General features: G+C 45.2%; 1 protein-coding gene across 2 annotated transcripts in view; it reads left to right on the forward strand.

Annotated features, from left to right (window-relative positions):
- MCPH1 (microcephalin 1) overlaps positions 1 to 24,315 on the forward strand; it is a 234,346-nt gene that overhangs the window by 59,905 nt on the left and 150,126 nt on the right. For both annotated transcript variants that reach the window (XM_049704259.1, XM_033407787.2), the window contains 2 exons: positions 13,782 to 13,819; positions 16,249 to 16,411. In XM_049704259.1, coding sequence (XP_049560216.1) covers positions 13,782 to 13,797 — 16 coding nt within the window. In that variant the 3' untranslated portion in view covers positions 13,798 to 13,819; positions 16,249 to 16,411. The remainder of the gene's footprint in view (positions 1 to 13,781; positions 13,820 to 16,248; positions 16,412 to 24,315) is intronic.

Raw genomic sequence — 24,315 nt, forward strand, 5'->3', positions numbered from 1 at the left:
TGAGCAATGAGAGCAAGTTTCTTTCAAAGGCCACATGGCAGGGGTCGATCCCTGAAGCCAGTCCTTGTCTGCCTACTGGTGACGGGCAGGGGATGAGAGCCAGGCTCAGGCCAGCCATCTGCCCCTGCCCTCCTGGACACTCTGTATGTCCCTTCTCCCTCCACGCGCCCCATGGACTCAGATTCGCACGTCATTCGGCGGGTTGTCATTTGTTCAGGTAGGTGGTCCCAGGTTGAGCCTGTGTGAGCCCCTTGGAGCTGCCCTCTCCCCAGCCCCTTTCCCCTTCATGCTCTTCCTTCCCTTCTAGAACACTAAGATGACCTGGGCTCCTGCTTCCTTTCCTTGCTCTGGCACCGTTTCTCCATGAAACTGGTTCCCTTGAGTGGAAAATGGATTGCATAAAAACAAGACGGGGCACTCTCGGTGTCTTGGTCTGCTCAGGCTGCTGTAATGGAATTCCACAGACTGGATGGTTTATAAACAACACTTCTGGAGGCTGAAGTCCAAGATCAAGGCCCAGCCTTGGGTCCTCATACAACAGAAAGGACGAGGCAGCTCTCAGGGGTCCCTTTAATAAGAGCATTAATCCCACTCATGAGGGCTTCACCCTCAGAAACTAATCACCTCCCAAAGGCCCCACCTCCTAACACCATCACCTTGGGGTTTGGATTCCAACATAGGAACTTGGGGGACACAGACATTCCGTCCATAACAGTGTGCTCCTTGATATTAGGGCTTCATTGCCTCTAGTCCCCCATACGTTCAGGGCCAGGAGATGGGTAGACGTGTAGACCCCTGGGAGTTTCAGTGTTAGATGTTAAGTTTGTTAGATAAAAATCTTAATAAGTGAGGTGATATATGTGTATTTTTTAACAGATTGGGTATTGATGCATAGCTCACATATACATTTTCTCTATGCTTGTTTTTTGTACTATAAACATTCATCTTTATCCAACAGATGAGTATTCAAAACTGATACTGACGCTTTACTGATCAGTTCTATTATTGCATTGTTCGAGAACATTTAGAGAGGTATTACATTTTTTAGAAAAATACCCTGAATATTAAAAGTCTCTATAATTCTCTGGAAAAAAAGATATAAGGAAGGGACAATTAAGTTACAAATAGATTCACATAAGAACGTTAAAGATTTCTGCCCCAACGTCCTGCAGTGAACCCAGCTTCAGAGCGTAGACTTTATCATCAAATTAAAAAGGGGGGGAGGGATATCAACAATATGAAGGACACATCTAGTGAGCTGCTTATTTTAAAAAGCTGAGATCTCGGGCTTCCCTGGTGGCGCAGTGGTTGAGAGTCTGCCTGCCGATGCAGGGGACATGGGTTCGTGCGCCGGTCCGGGAAATTACCACATGCCGTGGAGCGGCTGGGCCCATGAGCCATGGCCGCTGAGCCTGTGCGTCCAGAGCCTGTGCTCCACGACGGGAGAGGCCACAACAGTGAGAGGCCCAAACCTGGGATCTCCTGTATCCATGGATTGAGTCTTTCTGAAGACACTTAAATGATGTAGGTGCCAGGGATCTAGATAATAGAATATCCTCAGGATGTGATTTGAAGACTTTCTAGAATTTGTTTTGTTCTATTTGATTTGCTCATTTTTACTTTTCTCTATAGTCAAAATTTATGCAAACATGTTATTCTGGCAGCGCCCCTGTATCTAGATGGGCTTATATTCGTAGTGAACGACATCAATAATTTCGGCAAATATGTGGATTATCTCTTCACTTCTTTTTTTAGGAGAAGTATGTCTACTGTTTACTTATGAAATGGTACCTAAAGCCAAAATATTTCAAAGAATGTTTTATTTTTAAAGTTTCTTTTTTATCACTAATAAAACAAGTACGTTTGTTTAATTTGACCTCCCTTTGATCTTATGAAAACAGAATCAACTAGGTTATTAACCAAATATTCATCTTCAACACCCCCCCTCCACTCACCACTTTAGAACTTCCAGAAAATGCTTTTGCTAAAATTAAGTACAGCGTTTCATATTTGTGAGTTGTTCCTCACTGGTTAGTGGATTATTTCACATGATTACCTCCCAGTGTTTGCTTTGATTACCTTTTGTTACTGCATAGCTGTATTTGGACAAGTGTTTTCCTTTTAAGGGACAGGGTGCTATGTTTTCTTTTTTCACGAACAAACAACAATGTTAAAAACATAAAAGGGTTGTTTTTCTTCTTTGTAATGGACATTCTATAATAGAAACCCTGAAATGCTTAGCCGTGCTTAACCGTGAGTAGATGTGAGCAGAGTAAGAGTGGGAAGGTTACATTTTATATTAATATACTGCAAATGATAAGATAAAGGTTTCCACTTTTCTTGAGGTCGTCCATATAATACAGTTTCATTGTATTTTTTTCATTGGTGAGGTCTTCATGCTTATAACTAAAATGTTAAGATACATGCATTATGCTTCTGTTTCTTCTCATGTCTGATGAATGCAACTAAACCCATGGATAACCCATGAATACAAGTAGACTTCCTGGACATCCAAGCCATGTCCCGCTAGTGGCAGTGCTGGAAGACATCAGAGGTTGCACCTTGAATTGTCTGGTTGTTTTGTTAACTTACCATCATAAGCTATAGCAGATGATGAAAGAGTTCTTATGTCGTCTCAAAAATAAGGAGAAAATCAGTGGTACCTCCCACAAGACATATAAACTGAGGGGCATCATTTCCACTGTACTATTAAGAACTAGGAAAAGTCTTCCCTCTGTGAACTCATACCATTTCCAAGTGATTTGTCTTATTCTGAATGTTGGTCTCTCAAGTGACATCTTGGCGCATCCGTACAGACTACTCTCAGATTCCCGAAGGAGCCATTTTCTGTCCCATCCATTTCCTTGCGTACTTATCCTCCTGTCTAGGCCATCCTGTCCTACCCCACCTGCCAAACTCCTTCTCCCCCTCCAGGCCTTAGCGTGGTCACATTTTCCTTCAGGATTTCCTGACCACTTTCCCCCTTCAGGCAGACAGTTTTCTTCCCTTTGTACTCTCAACTATACGTATATCTGATGATACCTGTAATTTGACTGGATTATAATTTATATCAAAAAGCTTGTCACCCTCGTAAGGGCGGGAATCATTGTTCTTTGTACCTCTGGTGTCTGGTTTTGTGCTTGATAGATTATTCTGGCTTATTTAGTATTTACTGACTAAATGAATATTTGGTATCTGACTATATTCCTTCTTAAGGATAGGATCATTCTGTTTCCATTAATTATTCAAGGATTTCCTCATGTTTTCATGGGTTTATATTCAAAACTGACCAAAGAGGACAAACTTGACATTTGAAATTAAAACACTTCAGTAGAAGAGCTAATGAGACAATTGCGTCTTGGGTATTCACAGCCTTTCTCAGAACTCTGTTCCCAGGCAGTTAAAACGAAAGTGTAGCAGTTGTGAGAGACAAAATGCACCGGAAATTAGGGAGCTGGTTGTATTCAGACTGCCATTCTTTAATGGGGAACACTCAAGGGAAGGAGAGGGCTGGGGTCTCACAGAGCTGGGTAAACAAGGGCGTCGCTAGGGATCTTTGGGAACAAAGACAAGAATGAAGGTGGTCTCATCTGAGTCAGTGGAGGAAGAGAGGTGGTGCAGGTCGTGGAGAGCAGAGTGGTCCTTTGGGGTTAGCCTTTTCAGACACGAGGGTGGTGTGTTTCTAGCCAGCACTATTTCCCAGGGGCTCAGGGCTCGGGTTCCACGTTCTCAGTCCCAGAGCAAAGGATGTGGTTCCTCAGCAAAGAAATTGGAAGTGATCGTAAACCTTCTGAGTGAGGCAAAGCTGGGTCTCATGGTCTCCAGGGGATTCCTGCTGGTGTTGGTTCCCTCTGTTGATGGCAAATGTTGGTTGCTTTAGGGTCCTGGATAGCAGACGTTGTAAAAGAGGGATTCCTAAAGTGAAAAGGAGCAAAACAAATTGATGTAGAAGGTTGTATTATAGTGAAGACTCAGGAGCTGAGCCCCGAGGGGCCTGCTCTAGGGGGTGTCAGGGTTGCTGGAGGAGCATCTGTTGGTTTTGCAGGACAGCTTGTCAAGTGTCCTGAGGGTCTCGAGCGAGGCTGCCCACAGGCGTGGTTACCTTTCGCACAAAGGCATGTGCCGGACCATCCTGTGGCCTGTCCAGAGAGGACCCTGCCCACCTGAGGTCATGTTGCTGGGCTGCAGTGCCCAGGGCTCCTTCAGGTCCTGGGGAGAAGCGCCAGCTGCAGGATAACTGGAGTCCAGGTCGGGGGTCTGGGCAGACTGGTGCCAGCTCCTGCTGGTGCCGAGACATTAGTTGGAGGGCCTGTAGCGAGATAGTGAAGGAAACCCGCAGAACTGGCTATTTGGGCAGGGGAACAGGATCTGGGCCAGTATGCAGATAGGGCCAGAGGAAGAGGAAGTCAAGTAAATCTCTACCAGATGAAACAGTTTTCACCTGCGTCAGGTCCCTGCAGTCTACAGAGAGGTACAGAATAACTCAGCGAACACGGCTAGAATCTGAAGTCCTGGAATGGGGTGCTGTAAACAGCGCAGAGTTTCCCATAGAAACAACATTTTTTCCTATAGTCCCTCCCCCAATAATCAAAGAAAGATTATTTATGATCACAGAATAAGGCTGGTCTCATTAGCTGTGTTTACATAGGTGCAGCAAGAATGGGAATTTACCATCTAGACTTTAGGTTTGATTTGCAGGATGTTTTCCTAAGGAATCTTAGATTGTAACATTTAAAAGCCTCTTGGGGCAAGGAAGCCAAGCCAAGGGCTGCTTGTCAGATTTCACCTGCAGTGCCTGTAAATTTGGGTGAATTGCTTTCTTCTGAGGTCCCCACTGTGGCCTATCGTTCTTGGGCCTGCTGCAAAGTTACTCCCTTACTCTGAGATCCCAGTAAACCAGGGACCAGGCTCGTCATAAATAAGCTACAAGGATATATTGTACAGCACAGGGAATATGGCCAATGTTTTATAATAACTTTAAGTGGAGTATAATCTATAAAAATTTTGAATCACTATTTTGTAACCTGAAACTAATATAATATTGTAGATCAACTATACCCCAATTTAAAAAAAAATAAGGAAATCAAAACAAATTTTTTTAAAGAATACTTTTTTTAGCACTGTTTAAAATACTGAGAGTTCAATTTCCTTAACATTTGAGAACTTTAGGAATATTCAGTTTATAGGCAACTTATTTCTAAGTCAAGAGCTTCTTTAAGAGATTTTATAATCTCAGTTGGTAACATCTCAGGATGCTTTTCTCAGGATGAGGGAGAATGGCCTTTCTGAATTATAGGCACGTGCGCGCGCGCACACACACACACACACACACACACACACAGAGCTTGTAATTTCAATTTTAAAATTTCACTCATAGCTCAAAATTTCTCTAATGGCATAAACACAGAAATACAAAATTCAGTCCAGATATCTCCTTCCTCGTGGCATGAAATTCTTAATAGTTTTGAGCTGAAAGTAGAAAAATAAACAGAAAAAACTAAGAAGGCAGATTCTCTGTCATCTATCAGGCAACAAAGACAAGATCTCTGTGAACCATCAACCAGTTTATGGTGATCAGACCATGAAACCAAAAGAAGCTGGCACCAGAGTGAACACTCAGAAAGAATAAAAATCAAATTCTTACCACGGTATCAATGGACAAGAATCTGGACTTCAGGACAGGATCTGGACTTAACACTGGGACCCTGGGTAAACACTCAGGAAAGGTGCACAAGGACACCTTCAGCCCTGGTTACCTGGGTGGGGAGACGGAGCCAGTCCCTTCCAAGTCACAGCACCAGAGCCATGAAAATGGGAATGCACAAGACAATGAAGATCATTCTATTCAGACTCATGTAATAGGGAGCATGTTCACTAATGAAGAACATTGCAAAGAAAAGGCAGGGGGCCTGGGGCTCTACAGAGACAGGTAAACCAGGGGGTCATCAGCAAGTCTCATGGGAATCGTGGGGAGGATGGAGGAGGGCTTTTCTGAATCACTGAGGAAGAGTGTTGGTGGGTCCTGTCTTGGAGTAAGGAGAGTGCAGTGTGGTCCTTTCAATTATGCTTTTTTAAGAACATAACAGGGTGGGAAGAGCTCTTTACCAGTGTTCTAGGTTCTGGGGCACAGGGATCAGATAAAGTTCAAGTTTGTTATGGAGAATCAACTTTGAATAGCCTGGGAATGCATCTTATAGGACAGGTAGATCCAGATCTCAGTCTTAAAGAACTATTTAATTTTTCAACACTGAATATGGTTGGTTCTAATAAATGTTAGCTGGTCTTTCTTGGTCTTTTCCAATAATTTTAAATAAGATATACTTTTATTAGATTTGTATGCTATGAATATCACCTTACATACAGATTTCATGGCCGGGGTGGAGGAGGGTCAGGTTATCATCATTAACAGAGAAAAAAGTGGCTGAACTTTCTCCCCATTTTTATTACCTTCATTGAAATGTGACATGTAGCAAAGGTTACATAGATCAAGGACTAACTTAAGAAGTGGCTTGGGATTTCCCTGGTGGCACAGTGGTTAAGAATCCGCCTGCCAATGCAGGGGACATGGGTCCAGGAAGATCCCACATGCCGTGGATCAACCAAGCCCGTGCGCCACAACTACTGAGCCTGCGCTCTAGAGCCCACGAGCCACAACTACTGAGCCTGCGCTCTAGAGCCCACGAGCCATAACTACTGAAGCCTGCGCGCCTAGAGCCTGTGCTCTGCAACAAGAGAAGCCACCTCAATGAGAAGCCCACGCATCGCAACGAAGACCCAATGCAGCCAAAAATAAATAAATTTATTATTTAAAAAACGAAATGGCTTGTATTCTCATGAAATTACACACTGTGAAGGTTATAATTTGCAAAACTGCTAGGATTAATATTTGCTCTCAACACAATTATTAATCACGTAGCACCCTAGGGGTAATTCATTGTCTTGTTTCTTAGATGAGACGTGTGAGGTAAGGAAAGGCCAAGTGGCCTGTCAAATACGAACTTGCTAACAAGTGAGCTGCAAAAAGTTGTCCTGAATTACAGTCTTATTCTGGGTCTACTAGCATCTGATTGTATTTCTTATGCTTCATATATTCTTTTTGTATAATTGACTGTTATAAGGTATTTTCCAGTAGTGATAGCCTTCTAAGAGGAGGAAAAAACCTTGACTTTTGTGTATAGAAATTTTATTCCACTCAACAGAGCATGCTGAATGGTTGCTACACTTCAAGTACTATAAGGGATAATGTGATACTTGACCTTTTGAGTTGTTTTTGCAATAGTTGTCATATGCCTTGCCAGTTAACAAAATATTCATCTGAATAATAGTTTAAACTTTTTTCTTATAAAAATTTTCAAACAGAAATAAAGGGATCGATTGTACACTTGTTATCGAACCAAACTTGGGTCCACTCACCCACCACGTAGCAAAGCCAATTTACTGACACTAGGCTGTGGTGAGGGAAAGTCCAGCACCTGTTGCAGGGCCCAGCAAAGAGAACATGCTCGGAGGACCCGATCTCCCCGATGGCTTTCAGAGAAGGGCTTTTAAAGGCAGCATTTGGGAGGAGGGCTGCAGGATGCATGACCTTCTTTTGATTGGTTGGTGGTGAGGTAACAGGGTGGTAGTTTAGGAGTCTTAATCACCAGCCTTCTGGTTCCAGCCAGTCTGGGGTCTAAGTGCTTGTGCTCAGCATGTGGTCACCATCCTCCACCTGGGTGGAGGTGGGAGGGGTCTTAGTTCTTGCAGAACAGCTCAAAGATACGTGTCAGGTTATTGTGTGTATCCCTCGAGGAGGAACTAGGACCCAGTTTTATTGTTTCTTGACTGATTTTCCTTTGTTTCTGCATTCCCTCACTTCTGTAATGAATAACTGCTGGAGTCTGCTCTTTGGAGCTCAGGGAAGGCCTAGGAGACTAAAGCCTTTTTCTACAAACAGGAAACAGGGGACACACAGAGGGGATTTTGTATGCAGGAGGGCCCTGCAGGGTCCTGCTCAGTTTCCATTGTTTCCACTGATAGAGAATAATTTAGCTATTAATGAAACGAAACAAACAAAAAACTATTAGAGAGGACAATTAAAATAGAAAAACAGAGAGTCAGCAATGTTCTGTTGCCACTGAATTCACCTCTGGAGCCAGTGAAAGGTGTGCCTGGATGTAAGCTGCCCATGGAGTGTCCTTCACTGGTGATGACGTTTATCGACCTCTTCAGATAAATCTGCTGGGCGTCTCAGTGGGAGACCTTCAAGACCGTTAAAAGATAAGTTTTTCTAAAGACACATCCTAACTCTCTTAATAACAAAGTGAATGCATTACTTAACTCATTAATTAGTGATGGAACCAGAAAGCTGTTTTGTCCTGTTCAGAGGAGAATCCACAGAGCAGACGCATTGATGGACCACAGGAGTTCTGAAATAGCCTTGTTAACACATCCAGAGCTGGCTTTTTTCCCCAAAAGTCAGTTAAACTTCCTTGGGACAGACTTTGCATTTCTATAGATAAGAATTACTTGCATTACTTTCAGTTTTCTACAATAAACAGAGTTGTAAAGTAGCTCAAAAACAACGAAAGGCATAAACCCCATAGAATCGGGTGACCCTGAAGGGTAAGTGTGACAAACAGTGCACAGTTTTCCACTGAAGACACCCAACAATCTTTTGTTCCATTTAAAAGTATTTCTCATTTTTTTCCTCCAGCCTTGCTTCTACAACCAACTCTCTTTCTTTTTTTTTTCTTTCTTTTTCTTTTTTTTTTCTGACCGTGCCACTAGGCTTGTGGGATTCCAGTTCCCCAACCAGGGATCAAACCCGGGCCCTTGGCAGTGAGTGTGTGGAGTCCCAACCACTAGACTGCCAGGGAATTCCCAACTCTTTCTTATATTGACTTTATCATATATCTATCCATTTCTCCATCAACCATCTTATTTTATTGTTCATTTCTAATATCAGTCAGTACATGTCATTTTTTAAGGAGCTTCCTTGATTAATCAAGAGAATTATACTGGATATACTTTCCAGTTTCTAATTTATAAGATCAGATAAGGGGCTTCCCTGGTGGCATAGTGGTTAAGAATCCGCCTGCCAATGCAGGGGACATGGGCTTGAGCCCTGGTCCGGGAAGATCCCACATGCCGCAGAGCAACTAAGTCCGTGCGTCACAACTACTAAGCCTGCACTCTAGAGCCCACGAGACACAACTACTGAGCCCGTGTGCCACAACTACTGAAGCCTGCGCGTCTAGAGCCCATGCTCCGCGAGAAGAGAAGCCACCGCGATGAGAAGCCGACGCACCGCAACGAAGAGTAGCCCCCGCTCGTCACAACTAGAGAAAGCCCACGTGCTGTGCAGCACCAAAGACCCAACGCAGCCAAAAATAAATAAATAAAATAAATAAATTTAAAAAATAAGATCAGATAAGCAGATACATTTACTCTTGTAAAGGGCCTTGTACTCAGAGTGAGATGTGACGCCATTGGAGTGAAATGATCTAATTTAAGTCTAAATAGTACGACTCTGGCTTCTATGTTGAGTATTGAAATTGGAGGCTCAGGATTTTAGCAAGGAGATGATCTAAGGGGCTTTGACAGTAACATCACTTCATCCGTGTGAGACATGGGATGTTAGGGGTGGAGGTGATGAGAAGGGGTCAGACTTTGGATACATTTGGAAGGTTGAGTTGATAGGATGTGTCAATGGATTGTACACGAAATTAATAAACAGAAACCCCATGACGCCCTGCAGTGATAGCAGAGCCCAGCAGGAAGAAGAGGGACTCCTTTTCTTTCCTGGCAGGGACTCAGCCAGGGACAAGCCATGGACTCTGTTGAGATAGCCCTCCCAATTCCGCTTTCCCTCTATAAAAGCCATTCTCCCTTGTTTGCCCCGAGGGGACTTGCACGTGACCTGCTGTGGTTGCCCACGTGGAATTGCAATTTTCTGCTGATCCTGAATAAACCCCTCTTTGCTGGAGAAATATCTGGCAGCCTTCTTGTTTCAGGTCACAGTTGGATGTGTGGGGCATGAGAAAAAATTAGAGAGTCAAAAATGATGAAAATGCTTTTGACCTGAGCAAGTACAGAATTGCCATTAACAAATGAAGCTGTGGAAGAAATAGGTTTGGGAGAGAAGATCAGTAGTTTAGTTGTTTTCTTTTATCATGGTAAAATATATGTAAGAAAAATTTGCCATTTTAACCATGTTCAAGTGTTCAGTTTTGTGGCAGTGTTCAACAACTATCGCTGCTATTTCCAAAACAGTTTCCTCAATCCAAACTAAAACTCTGTACTCATTAAGCAATAACTCCGGGTTCCCACCCCACCCCCAGACCCTGGTCGCTTCTGATCTACTTCCTGTCTCCATGAACTTACTTATTCTAGATATTTTAGAAGTAGAATTACACAATATTTGTCCTTTTATGTCTGGCTTTTTTCTCTTAGGCGTAATGTTTTCAAGCGTCATCCATGTTGTATATATCAGAACTTCATTTGTTTTTATGGCTGAGTAATATTTCATTGTATGTATGTGCCAAATTTAGTTTATCCGTTTACCTCTCGATGGACACTTGGGTCGTTTTCGCCTTTTAGCTCCTGTGAGTAATGCTCTTGTGAAAATTCACATACAAGTATATGAGTCCTTGTTTTCAATTCTTTTTGATGTATTCCAGGAGTAAATGTGCTGGTCGTATCGTAATTCTGTGTTTAACTTTTTGAGGAACCACCATATGTTTTCTACAGTGGCTGCGTCATTTTATATTCCAGCCTGCAGCTTATGAGGCTTCCAGCTTCACACCATCATCAACACTTGTTGTTTTGGGAGGTTTTCTTTTTTGGTTGTTGTTTTTGTTGTTGGAACCATCCTGGTAGCTAGAAAGTGGTATCCCATTAGGTTTAGGTGTGAATTTCCCTAATGACTAGTGGTTTTCATGTGCTATGGGCCATTTGCTTATCTTCTTTGGAGAAATGTCTATTCATGTTAAATTTGTATATAGTGTAAGGCAAAGATCCAGTTTTATTCTTCTGTATGTGGATATCCAGTTCTCTCAGCATCATTTGTCAAAGAGACTATTCTTTATCCATTAATAGTCTTGGCAACCTTGTAAAAAATCAGTTGACCATGGATGTGAGGGTTTATTTCCGGAGTTTCAATTCTATTTTCATTTCTATCATTATGACAGTACCATACACTTTGAATACTGTAGTTTTGTAGTAAGTTTTGTTTGTATAGATTGATTTATCTTTATTTATTTTTGGCTGCGTTGGGTCTTCGTTGCTGCGTGCAGGCTCTCTCTATTTGCGGCGAGCGGGGGTTACTCTTCGTTGCGGTATGTGGGCTTCTTATTGCGGTGGCTCCTCTCGTTGTGGAGCACGGGCTGTAGGCGTGTGGGCTCAGTAGTTGTGGCTCGTGGGCTCTAGAGCGCAGGCTCAGTGGTTGTGGCGCACAGGCTTAGTTGCTCTGCGGCATGTGGGATCTTTCCCCACCAGGGCTGGAACTCATGTCCCCTGCACTGGCAGGAGGATTCTTAAGCACTGTGCCACCAGGGAAGTCCCTGTAAGTAAGTTTTGAAATTAGAAAGTGTGAGACCTCCATCTTTGTGGTTCCCTTTCAAGATTGTTTTGACTACTTGGGTTTCCTTGGAATTCCATGTGAATTTTAGGATGGATTTTTCCATTTCTACAAAAATTGCCATTGGAATTTTTATAGAGATTATATTGAATCTGCTTTGGCAAGTATTGTCATCTAAATAATATTAAGTCTTCCAATTCATGAACACAGGCTGTCTTTCCATTTATTTAGGTCATCTTTAATTTTTTCAGCAATTTTCAAAAAAATTTTCAGTGTACAAGGCTTGCATCTTCTTTGTTAAATTATTCCTAAGTATTTTATTCTTTTTGATGCTATACAAATGGAATTGGTTTCTTAGTTTCCTTTTCAGATTTGTCATGACTAATTATAGAAATACAACGAAGTTTTGTGCCTTTTTTTTGTTTCCTGCAGCTTTCCTAAATTCGTTTGTTAGTTCTAACAGTTTTTCTGGATTCTTTAGAGTTTTCTGCATGTAAGATCTTCTCATCTGTGACCAGAGGTAGTTTTATTTCTTCCTTTCCCATTTGCATGGCTTTTCTTTCTTTTTCTTGCTTGATTGCCTGACTAGAGCAGTGGCTTGGGTTTGGACATGTCCCATTTGAGATCCTTATTGGCCCTCCTGACAGAGGAGTCAGATAGACAGTAGAGTCTTTGAGTCAGGGCACCAAGGAGTAGCTCTGAGCTGGAGATGTGGAACTGGGACTGCTCGGCGTGTTGCTGCTGTATAAAGCCCGGAGGTTGTGTGAGAGGCCACGTGGGGAGCGAGTGTAGGTAAAGAGGAGCAGCCGGAGGTTCCGTCACGGAGACGAAGCCTAGTGATGCCCAAGTCAGGAGAACTTCCTCTTCCCCTTCCCCTTCATCCCTTCGCTCTAGAAATGAGTGTTCCCCACGGATGAAACCTTACAGGCGTCCTTGGATGGTTCCCCAGAGGAAAGTAAGTGCCCTGGAATGGCCTCCTTCTGGGCTTTACTTGGATGTGGCCACACCACTGGGCCTGTGTAGTCACTGTTCCAGGGTGACACTGAAGCCAGACTCGTACTCAGCGATGAGACTCCTCCGTGAAGGTTTTGTCTCCAGACTCAACCCAGGGAGCTGTGCTCATGTTCCGCTCGGCCCCGAAACAGAGGAGCGTGGACACAGGATGATCCAGAGGGTTACCTAGGGATAGGGCAGCGTCATCCATTGTTGGGTGGCTCGTGTGCCACTTGTGAGAGGGCTTCCTCTGAGTATCTTTTTCATTCGTCTTACCTCTTCCTCCACGCTCCCTCAATACACCCATGGGGCTCACAGGCCCTTCAGTCCCATCACGTGTTCCCAGGTCCTCTGGGTGTCTTTGGTTCCTCCTCATTCATGCACAGGACCATTCAGGGTACCGACGCGTGTGCCGTGGTGGGTTCGTGGTTATACCAAGCAGCTGGATGCATTCGAAGTACATCGTATGAGCTGAAAGAGTGTATGAATAATGTGTGTTCACATTTGTTTTTTAAATAAACAGAACATTTGGCTTAATATATACCAAATTATTGATATTGAATGATTGTCATTTCTGGCTGGTGGAACTAGGGGGGAATTTATATATCTAATTACATATTTTTAAAGCATTAATTCTTTGCCATCAGCATGCATTTCTTATATAAGTAAAAAGTACTTTTAAACTTTTATTTTTAAAAATTTACATTTCCAGTTAACAGGAGATGCCAACACATAAATAAGCAGTCCCATTATCTGTGCTTTTGTGTGGAAGGAGTTAAAGAATTTGCTTGACTCAGGTACACACATTACTGTGTACCTATGTCCAAGACAAGAAAATGGTTGCCTAGAAGCCTCAGGAAAAATGGTTTCTAAGCCTGCAAGAAAAATGCCTTTCTTACCCTCTCCTTCCTTGGAAGTTTATTCACAGTTGGGCACTTTTGGAGGTCTGCTAGCCAACTGGTAGAACGAACTTCAGGAGGGAAACTTTTTTTCTCTTCCACCTCACGTCCTGGATTATTTTGGGTTGGTTTGGGGATAGTGTCTGAGTTTCTATCTCTTGGGCTATTTTTTTTCCAGGAATATAAAGTTTTTTTCCTTTGATATATGCTTAAATGTTTACTTTTAAGTGATGTAACTTTTCAGAAAACATATTAAAGTTTATTTCTGTGGGAAAAATATTTTTTATATTTTTGACTGTTTTTTGTTCCTTCTCTTTTGACATCTCTAGCCAACAAGAACATTAGTCATGACAAGCATGCCATCTGAGTAAGTACTCATTGTTTTGATAACTTTCTACTGAATATAAAATTTTAGAGTTTTTGTTCATATACTGTGCTGCTGTGCTCTTGGGCAGCTCATACCTCTGTGCTGTATTGCTGTTACTCTATATAATTAGTATTGGAGTTAGAAGATCACTGGAAATAAAAGAGTTAAATGACTGTGAACAGTTCAGCACTGAAGACCTCTTGAGTGGTTTGGACAGCATTTAGAGGCGTCATAGTATTTGCTGTTCCTCTTGTTGTCTCGTACCTATTGGCTCTGCATGTCCACCATCCCCACCCCATGAAGGCCCCGTAAGTGGAGCCTCACTGGTGGAAGCATTTCCCTTAAAGGTCTTAAAGACACGCTTTGGTGGTAAGCTTTCTACCGCTGCGTTAAAGCAGCTGTGTGCACATCTTGTGGGAGAGTTCACAGCTTGCTGGCGTGCTCTTATCACCATCCTTAAACTTTTAGCACGATATAGCACATCCAACAAAAATACAGTGCCATATTCTTTGCAACAGATTTTTGAATTCTTGTTCAAACGGGAAAACTGTGTTTTTTATATCTATCCGAGGTTTTAGGGCTTTAAGACATTTATCAAAACATTGGGGCATCTCAGTGAAAAACAGGCTGCAAAAAGAGTGCATGCTTTCAACACTTTCTGTAGTGGGATCCCTTTCCACCTGTGGCATGAAGTTAAAAGGGCTGGTTGTTCAAACCACATTATCTGGTGAAAAAGGAGCACACTCACAGTTTCTGTTAATGTCTTGTGAAGTATATTGGTCATCCTAAATAGTCCAGTACAGAAATGAATATTGAATACAGGTCTAGCTTTTTTTTTTTTTTTGCGGTACGCGGGCCTCTCACTGCTGTGGCCTCTCCCGTTGCGGAGCGCAGGCTCCGGATGCGCAGGCTCAGCAGCCATGGCTCACGGGCCCAGCCGCTCCGTGGCATGTGGGATCCTCCCGGACCGGGGCACGAACCCGTGTCCCCTGCATCGGCAGGCACTCTCAACCACTGCGCCACCAGGGAAGCCCTGGGTCTAGCATTTTTAAAAGTCTATATTTTTGCCCCAAATTAAAAACAGTGATAACTAGTTATTTTCCCAGTTGAAGGTTTGAAAATCAAACTTTTCATTTAGGCCATATCCTCTTTTTTATTCTTTCTTGCCCCACATATACTTCTTGTCTGAAGGTAAGAACAAGACCTAGACACGTTCTGAGGCCATATTGATTAGCCGTGTCTTGAAAAGATCCTTGTTATTGATTAGCACATCTACAAACAGCCAGCAGCTCCCAGACTTGGAATGAGAAAATCATAGATGTGCAGCAACGAGCGAGGTTTCTGAAGAGCATCTGGGTTAGAGGTTTTCACTTCTTTTTGTTTTTTTCTTTGCCTTTTGTCCCCCCAGTTTAATATTTTCCACAACCCCAATAAGCACAGATCCTCTGGTTGAAGTGGTGATGGGACCCAGCCTTGACCCATCCATCTTCTGTACCCTGGGGATCCCTGAGAACTTCTCACCAGAGTAGAGGTCAAGCCTTTCATTTCACAAGTGGAGAAACGGGTCCTTGTGATTGGCAAACCCAAGTTCATTGGTGTTAAAAATAAGAAATGCCGGGGGATGGGGGATTGTCAGAGACGGTCTGCACAAGCATAGACAAACCTGCCTCCTTCCCTTTGGAGGATAATTTTTGGAGAAGAGAGAAGTTTATTTCTTAACTCGCTGTGCACGTCATAGTGTGGCTTAGAAAGCCTACATATTGTTTGTGTTTCATCGGGGATTTCCAAAACTTGCCTGGAGACCGAGGGAGAGGAAAAGTAGAGGGTTGTTTGGGAAGGAAGTTAGAGAGGAAGAATATTTAAAGAGAAAAAAAGCGTTCTTAAGGCATTAGTGGAATGAAAGACCAGAAGATAAACACTGGTGAGCTTTGTGAAATTTGCCCTGAGATTTGATCCGATGACTTAATAAAAAGGACCTCTTTTTCCCCCTCTTAGTAGAAAAGCGATGTGTTTGACTCTCGGCAAATGTTATATTTTCGAAATAAAATGAGTGGGAAGCTTGGTCCTGACCATGCACAAATTGGTTCAAACGGGACACAGAAGTAAATAATTGCTGTGGTGTCTGGGCAGGTGTCAGGAGGTCTGGTGTGGGATACTGGCCTGCCCCACCCCAGGCACTTGGGGAAACCCCTGGTAGCCTTGGGGCCACCGTTTTCTCAGCCATTAGAATAGGTGGTTGGAGTTGAGATCTGAAATTTTTTATTTCCCCATATTTCAAGTCATCGACGGCAAAGAAATTGACATGAGCACCATAGCTGACATCAATGTAGAATTCTTCCGGTTTTTTACATTTTAATTCATTGCCATCACCTTGATGTTTCTGCTCAGGAAGCACATCCATTGCGTTGGTTTTTCTTCCTATTTGGCAGAAAGCAGAACGTGGTCAACCAGGTTGTGGATAAACTGAAGGGCTTCTCCTTGGCCGGGGAGGCGTGTGGCTGCCCCATGCACGTGCTCGCCAGGAAGCCCCGCCGCACCCAGAACGTGCTGCGGGGCATCGCAAGCGGCTGCTGGATTCTCTCCTTCGAACGGGTTAGCCGCTGCGTCAGCGAAGTACGCTTTTGGGTTAGTGTCCTGAAACAGGGCGTCCCATGGCTTTGGTCAGGCCGAGTGGTGGCCCTGCATCTGTGTTATCACGCCTTCTGTCCTCCTGCTCCGGCCCCTCTGGCTCTCCTCACCTCCAGCCACTGCTGGTCCCCAGGAGGACGGGCAGGTAGCCTTCCAGATATAGACCTGGCAGCCACGGGCAGAAATAAGATAGGGCAGACTTGGCCTGAAAACGCCCAGTGCGTGTTCTCACAGTCAAATGCACTTTCTTCCGTTTTTGACCAAGAAATAATGTGACCTATGTTAATGATGGTTTAAAAAGCCAAAAGAATTCAATGATTGTTTTCACAGATGGATTTACTTAGGGTGAAACATGTTCATTTAATCCTGTTTGGATATGTTTTATCTTATGCATATCTATCTTTAACATTACTTGCCCTTATTTCTCTGCATTAAATGTAGGGTTTTGGGGGTTTTTTTGTTTTTTTTTGTGGTACGTGGGCCTCTCACCGCTGCAGCCTCTCCCGTTGCGGAGCACAGGCTCTGGACGCGCAGGCTCAGCAGCCATGGCTCACGGGCCCAGCCGCTCTGCGGCATGTGGGATCTTCCCGGACCGGGGCACGAACCCGTGTCCCCTGCATCGGCAGGCAGACTCTCAACCACTGTGCCACCAGGGAAGCCCTGTGGGAGGTGGGGGAGGTAATCATTGTTTTCATTATTCTTGAAATTGAAATTGTTTGTTACTCTTTCTGTTTTTACTTTGATACCCAACCTGTGGTCACTCCAAAGCGTTGCTGTCTGAGGGTAGCATCATTTGTTACTTGCGTCTCCATTTTGCATCTGCTAAGTACCCACCCTCCCTTCTTCTTCCCCTAAGCATGGTGTTATATTAATACTGTGTTAATTTAAACTGGTAGAATTATAATACACAAACAAACTGTAGATATATTTTCAAGAACAGCGGTGGTCTTTTTCCCTTATCATGATTTAACCCTGCATCGGTCAGTACAAGAGGTTTAGGACATTAGTGCTTAGAGTCATGAAGTGGAGAAGGCTGCAGTTCCCCCCAAAAGTCCTATTTGCATTGGCGGCAATTGGGGATTACCTTACCTAATTGAGTCTGAGTACTGATCCACATTTATTTGTATGAACTGTCATTAATAACTCCAGCTTCCGTGAATAAGTATCCTGTTTGCTTTCTCTCCAGTTCACAGTGTCTCTGTCTGTTTATCAGTCACCTCTTCCTTCCCTGGTGTCTCAGAGGGAGAGATGTTCTTTATATTTTATGAGGCCAGGCAGCTGTACTTGATTCTGTGCCCAGCCTGTTCTCCTGGAATGTAGAGCCAGCAGGGAGGTCAGACACGAGGGCCAGCGTTTACTGCTGCCAGGCGTGGAGGCCGCTGCCTGGGTGCCCCCTGTGTTTCTGCTCTGTGTCCTGCCAATGTTCTCCCACTAATCACACATAGAAATGGAGCCAGGTGCACATTTAACTTCTGGTAACCATATGTGGAATTAACCACTCTCTGTGGGATTAACCACTATCTGTGAGCAAAGCAGGAAGTAAAACATGTTATTTGATAAAATTCCAGTGCTCAGACAAGACTCCCCGCCTGGGCCTTCCTGCCCTGAGGGAGAAGCCTTGCCCACATGACGTAAGTGAATGGATTAAGTGCAATAAGGCAAGAAAACGAAATAAAAGGCATTTAGGTTAGAGGGGAAGAGGTGAGACTACCTCTGTTCTTAGACAGCATGATTGCTTATGTAGACAGTTGCAAGAAATCTATACCAAAAAGCTCTCAGAACTAATAAGTGAGTTCAGCAAATTGTCGGGAAACAAGGATACAGTAATACAAGGTCAACAATGAGGTATCTATGTACAAATCTAACATCAAAAGATGTGCAGGATCTGTGTGCTGGAAACAACAAAACACTGATTTCAAACAACAGAGAGACATACCGTGCGCATGGATTGGAAGACTCGGTATGGTTAAAATGCCATTCCTCCCCAAAATGATTTGCAGATTTAACACATACCCACTCACACTCACAGGAGAATTCTTTGATGATATAGACAAGCTGACTCTAAGATGTGTATATGGAGAAAAAGGAACAGAGTAGATGAAACGGTTTTGAAAGAGAAGGACAGAGCTGGAGGCATATGCCCCCTGCCCCTGGCTTCCAGGGACAGGAGCTGCCTTCCCTCATCTGGAAGGTGACGGAGCTGGGAGTGATGACCCCTTCTGGAAGGGGACCCTGTCCCCTTGGAGAGCCTTCAGCCAGCCTGACCAGCCAGAGAGAAGAGTTTCAGACTAGAGAGCCCAGCTGAACGGGGTTGGGGAGAGGCTCTGACTAGCAGGGTTGGCTGGTCTTTGTGTGGAACACAGGAAACCCCATCCACCCCTCTACCCAGGTGTCCCCCCACCCTTGTACCTTGTGCCCATCCTTTCCTAGTGGCCTCTCCAGGTGACACCCTAAAGTAAGCTCCTCTTCAGGGAGAAGGTCACACGGAGGCTCCCATCTGAGCAGTCATCCCCCGCTCTTGTCTTTCCCGGTATTTTTTTCCTCAGCCTGGCCCAGACTCTGGATTCAGGGATACTCACCTCTGCATGGGACCCTCAGACCCACCCGCATCTCCACTTCTCCACCCGAGGTGGGGAGTCACAGAGCTGGGCCTGCCCGAGGGAATCAGAGCCTCCTGTGCAGACTCAGAGCCTGGGCACTCCTCCGGCAGCAGTGGGAACAAAGCAGCTTTCGCAGAAGCTGCTGCCCTCCCTACCTCTGACCTTGGCCCGGGGAGCTGGGGAGGGGCTGGTGGCAGCGCAGCCTCTGCATTGACCTCCCACCAGGCAAAGATGGTCCCGGGCTCCCCACGCACACCCCCTAGAGCAGGTCGCAGGCCCCGTGGCGTTCCGGTGGCCCCTGCTCTTTCTTCCCTCACTTTACTTTGCAGAACAGTGTGTGAGACTCAGCTCAGGAAATTCTCCCGTCCATCATCCAGGAGAGGTGGGCTGTGGGACGTGACCCCCTCTGGGGCATCAGGCGGTGTAAACCTGCCACCCCCAGCTCCTGACCCAGTCTCACTCCTGCGCTCTGGTGTGCTTGGGCCTTGGCCCAGGCTCCCGGCCTGAGATGGTGACTAAGTTCAGGGGCTGCAGGAAGCTGTTTGCTCTGTTTGGGGGCAGCAGGTGTGTAGGGAGCCGGGTCCTAGTCTCCATTTATGAGAAACAGAGAGATTTAGGGGCCCGCAGGTCACTGTACCCACGCTTCTGCAGGCTAAGCTGGATGTGTGCGGGACTGCGGTCCAGGGGGTGGACGGTCTGAGTCCACTCGCAGGCTGCAAAGGTCGCTCTGTCCCTGGACCTCGCTCTGTCCTTTCTCCCCCTCCTGGCTTCACTGGCCGCAGGGTCTCCCTGCAGCTCTGCCATCCTCACCCGTCCTGGGGCAGAAATGAGGAGTAGCAGCCTGGGGGCACAGCGGCAAGCGGAAGGCCCGGGAAGGACCAGGCCTGGAGAGCACAGGCCTGCCTGGGCATCCTGCAGAGGGGCCCACAGAGACCAAGAGCGCCCCAGGAGGAGGGTGACAGCCACTGCCATCCAGGGCAAGCATCTAGCCATCTACTCGCCTCTCCGATTGTCTCCAGTCTTCCCACTCGGCCCAGAGATGGGGCCACGTGAAGGTGTCCTTGGCTTCATCCTGCTTCCGCTTCCCCACCCTGGGATTTTTATACACACAGCCTCAAGGAACAGGAGCTGGCGGTGAGAGGACCTACCTGCCGACTCATAACCGACGTCCAGACGGATAGAACCACGGGGAGAAATGTGTGCTTCATTAGTACCTAACGAAAGGAGAGCACTTTTCCCGCAGCAAACCGCAACAGGAAAATAAGACGCAGTTATCGGCAAAGTAGTACTAAAATAACACCCCGCACATTGCATATGGGGTACCAGGTGGTCCAGGCTTCCTGATGTCAGTTTGGAGATAGTGGCAAACATCCTAAAAGTTTCCATGGCCTTTGACTTCATAATTCTACATTCGGTCATTTATCTTAACAAGATCATTAAAGATTCACTTATAGGATGTTCATCCCAGCATTGCAATTGAGGAAAAAAGGAAAGCGACTGTCTGATTGGAGGTTCGTTTCTTTTCTGCTGTAATGAAAATTTTCAATAGGGAATTGCTGAAGTAAATTATTGTGTATCCATCCAGATGGCGGAGTACTGCACAGCCCTTAAAAGTCACGTAGAAGAACATTAGACTAGAAAGAAAAATGCTCTTTGAACATTAAAAAAGGTTATAAAAGTAGTGAGTATTATGTAATCTCAATTTTGGTTTTTTTCTTTTAATATAGGTGTGTACTTGCATACATAAAACGATAAAAAGACTGAGGCTATATTCCAAAATGTTAATAATAATGGTTATCTGTGGATGGTGGAATAAAGTAATTGTAATTCTTCTCTTTGGTTTTCCTGTAAGTTCCAAATTTTCTATATTACTTGTGTATGGCTTTCGAATAATAAATAAAATTTAAAAGAAAACAAAAAAGTAGTTGGAGGTATAACACTACCTGATCTTAAGGTATCCTTTGACACTTCAGTAATCAAGACGATGTGGTCTCAGCAAAAGGACAGACATAATGGAACAGACGGAGAGTCCAGAAATACACCCAGGCAAACGGCCACTGGTTTTGATGAACATGCAAAGGCCATTCAGTGGAGAAGGGACAGTCTTTTCAACAAATGGCACTGGAGCAACTGGACATCTATATACAAAAAAATTAACCTATAACCTTCTTCTCTGCACAGAACTTACGTCAAACTGGATCACAGGCTAAAATGTAAAATGATCAAACTCTTAGAAGTAAACCATAGGATAAAAATCTTCATGACTTTGGTTTACACGAAAAGTCCTTAGATACAACACCAAAAGCATGATGTGTAAGAGAAAAGATTAATGTTATACTTCATCAAAATTAAAAATTGTTACTCTGTGAAGAATATTATGAAAGGACCAGGAGAAAATACTCGCAAATCTCATCTGACAAAGCACTTACATCCAGAATATATAAGCTCTCACAACTCAAAAATAAGAACACAAACTACCCAGACAAAGGGTGGTTCTGTTTAGGGACTCCTATATATTTCCACAGCACCCTGGGCCTCCAGGTGTTGGGCTGTTGGCGTTCCCAGACGGGTCCTGTAAGGTCGGCACGGCAGACCCCGACTTAGAGCCCCCAGACGTTATACCAGGACAGAATCCCTAAGCAGGAATGGTGTCTTTGAGGAATAGCAAGAAGGTCGGATTGGGGCACACCAAGAGAAAAAGTAGCAGAAGATGAGGTGGGACCGCCAGATCGTGACGGGAACGGTGGTAAAGTGCTTGTGTCCTATTCCTTGTGTTGTGATAAGACATGGGAAGGTTTCTATCCTGGGAGTGACGTGATCTGACTTGTGTTTCTCAGCGGACGTGGCTGCTGTGTGGAGAGCTCCCTGCAGGGGTGCAGGATGGCATCAGGGAACCCGCTGGCAGCTGCTGCGGTCAGTATTCCAGTGGGAGAGACTGCAGCTCGGAGTGGGTGGCAGGAGGGGTAGCGGTGGCAAGACGTGCTCTGATTTGGATGCTCTCGTGACGGTCAAGGTCAAAGGCTTTCTCATGGGTGGGCTGCAGGTTGTAAGGGCAGAGGAGTGAGATAATCCCGGGGTTGTTGACTTGGACAACCACATAACAGTTGGTAAGAAGATGACTTAGCAAACATCCATAATGATTTAAAGGGGTGCGTGTGGAGGTTTCTCTTTCCTCCTACGCACCCAGGCAGACGTCACGGAGCTGTGAGAGGCACCAGCGCAGGGCCGAGCCATCCACCCAGCACCAGGCATCACCGGATCCGCAAATCTGGCATGAGTGGCCCTGCAGTTTGACACAGCGGCTGCCCCTGTTCCCCCCGACTCCCTGCAGCTGAGTACAAGTGACGGTCGCCCCAGGAGCCACCGTGTCACCCATGCGACCCTTGCCGGATAGTCAGCCCACTCGGCCAATTTTCCTAAATAACACAAGGTAGCAGCACCTTGAATAATTTCTTCTGCTTCAGGATCCATGGGACTGTATTAGTTTTCTGTGGCTGCTATAACAAATTTTTCAGAGGCTAAAAAAAGAAAACACCCCACAAATCTATTTTCTTACAGTTTCAGAGGTCAGTAATCTGAAATAGGTTTCTGGAGGCTCTAGGAGAACAGTTGTTTCCTGCCCTTTCCAGCTTCTGGAGGCCACCCATGTCCCTGGGCTCGTGTCCCCTTCCAGCGATTAGGTCATGACCTCTGCTTCCGTAGCCAAATCTGTGATTTCCCGCTTTCGTCTTCCACTTATTGGGACCCTCGTGGTCTCATGGAGCCCACCTGGATAACCCAGAGCATCTCCCATCTCCAGGTCGTTAACTTCATCGCATCTGTAAAGTGCCTGTCACCGCGGAAGGAAACACATTCACAGATCCTGGGGACCCGCCTGTGGACAGCTGTGGGCGCCGTTATCCTGCCTTCTCCCCCATGCACAAATGCATTAATTCTATAAAGGCCATGTAACACTGTTTATTGTGTCCCCGGCTGATGACTTTTAATTGATTTGAGTTCTGTAAGGACAGGCTTTCTAAAAGTTTAGGAAGACACAGAAGGAGGAAGGTGTGTGAAGAGTAGAGCTTGGCGTGACGTATCTGCAAGCCAAGGAGCCCGAGATTCCTGGCAGCTCCAGGAAGGAGGCCTGGACCACCTTATCCCTCAGAGCGCCCCCCGCCCCAGCAGGGACCCTGCCCACGCCTTCACATAAAATTCCTAGTCCTCAGAATGGGCTTAGGTCCTTGTAAGTAAGGAGACAGACCGTTCAGAAACAGAGCACGTTGAGAAAAATTGAAAAGGAAACGTTTACAGAACCTAGGGGTAAGACAGGAATAAAGACACAGACCTACTAGAGAATGGACTTGAGGACACGGGGAGGGGGAACGGTAAGCTGGGACGAAGTGAGAGAGTGGCATGGACATACATACACTACCAAACGTAAAATAGATGGCTAGTGGGAAGCAGCCGCATAGCACGTGACCACCTAGAGGGATGGGATAGGGAGGGACAGGGAGATGCAAGAGGGAGGAGATATGGGGATATATGTATATGTATAGCTTGTTCACTTTGTTATAAAGCAGAAAATAACACACCATTGTAAAGCAATTATACTCCAATAAAGATGTAAAAAAAAAAAAATAGAGTAGGTTGCCCTGGGCTTCCAACCGTCCCCAGTCTGTTCACGTCCTTCCTAACGCGGTGCTCACCGGCGGTGCTGGCCCGGAGCGAGGCTGACCCGCTGGGGCAGGGGGTGGGGGGGGTGGCAGGAGAGGGTGTGGACCCTCCAGGACAGGAGCAAGGGCAGGACTGGGGCGGGGCTGTCATAGTGCTGAGCCAGGAGCCTTCCTGGGGGTTTTAACACTAGTGCAGGAAAGCATTCAAGTGGTGATTTTAAACAATGCGTTCTCCTTCCCAATATAGTGATTTCAGACGGTGGCAAAGCAGCTGCCTCAAGATCTTAAGAGTGGTTTGCCCTTTGCTAGGGCGCTAATTAAGCCACAGGCTCTTCTGTAAGGCCCGACTTCTGCCAGGCCCTGTGTTCTGTCTGTCTAGTATCTTGTACATCCAATGCCTTCTACTAAGAAGACAGGAATCAGCAGGTAGCTGTTCAGAGAGAAAGAATGGGATGACAAGGCCCTTACATGATCGCACTGAAAGCATACATCCGCACACATGTAAATACATACGTGCTTGCTCTGTGTGGAGGTTCCCATATATTTCCATTATGTCATCATCATTTTCCACATACAAATCGGCAGTGCGTTTACCTTATTTTGAAATAGAGGA

Source organism: Orcinus orca, chromosome 21 (genome assembly GCF_937001465.1).
Source record: "Orcinus orca chromosome 21, mOrcOrc1.1, whole genome shotgun sequence".
In the NCBI taxonomy this organism is placed as follows: Eukaryota; Metazoa; Chordata; class Mammalia; order Artiodactyla; family Delphinidae; genus Orcinus; species Orcinus orca.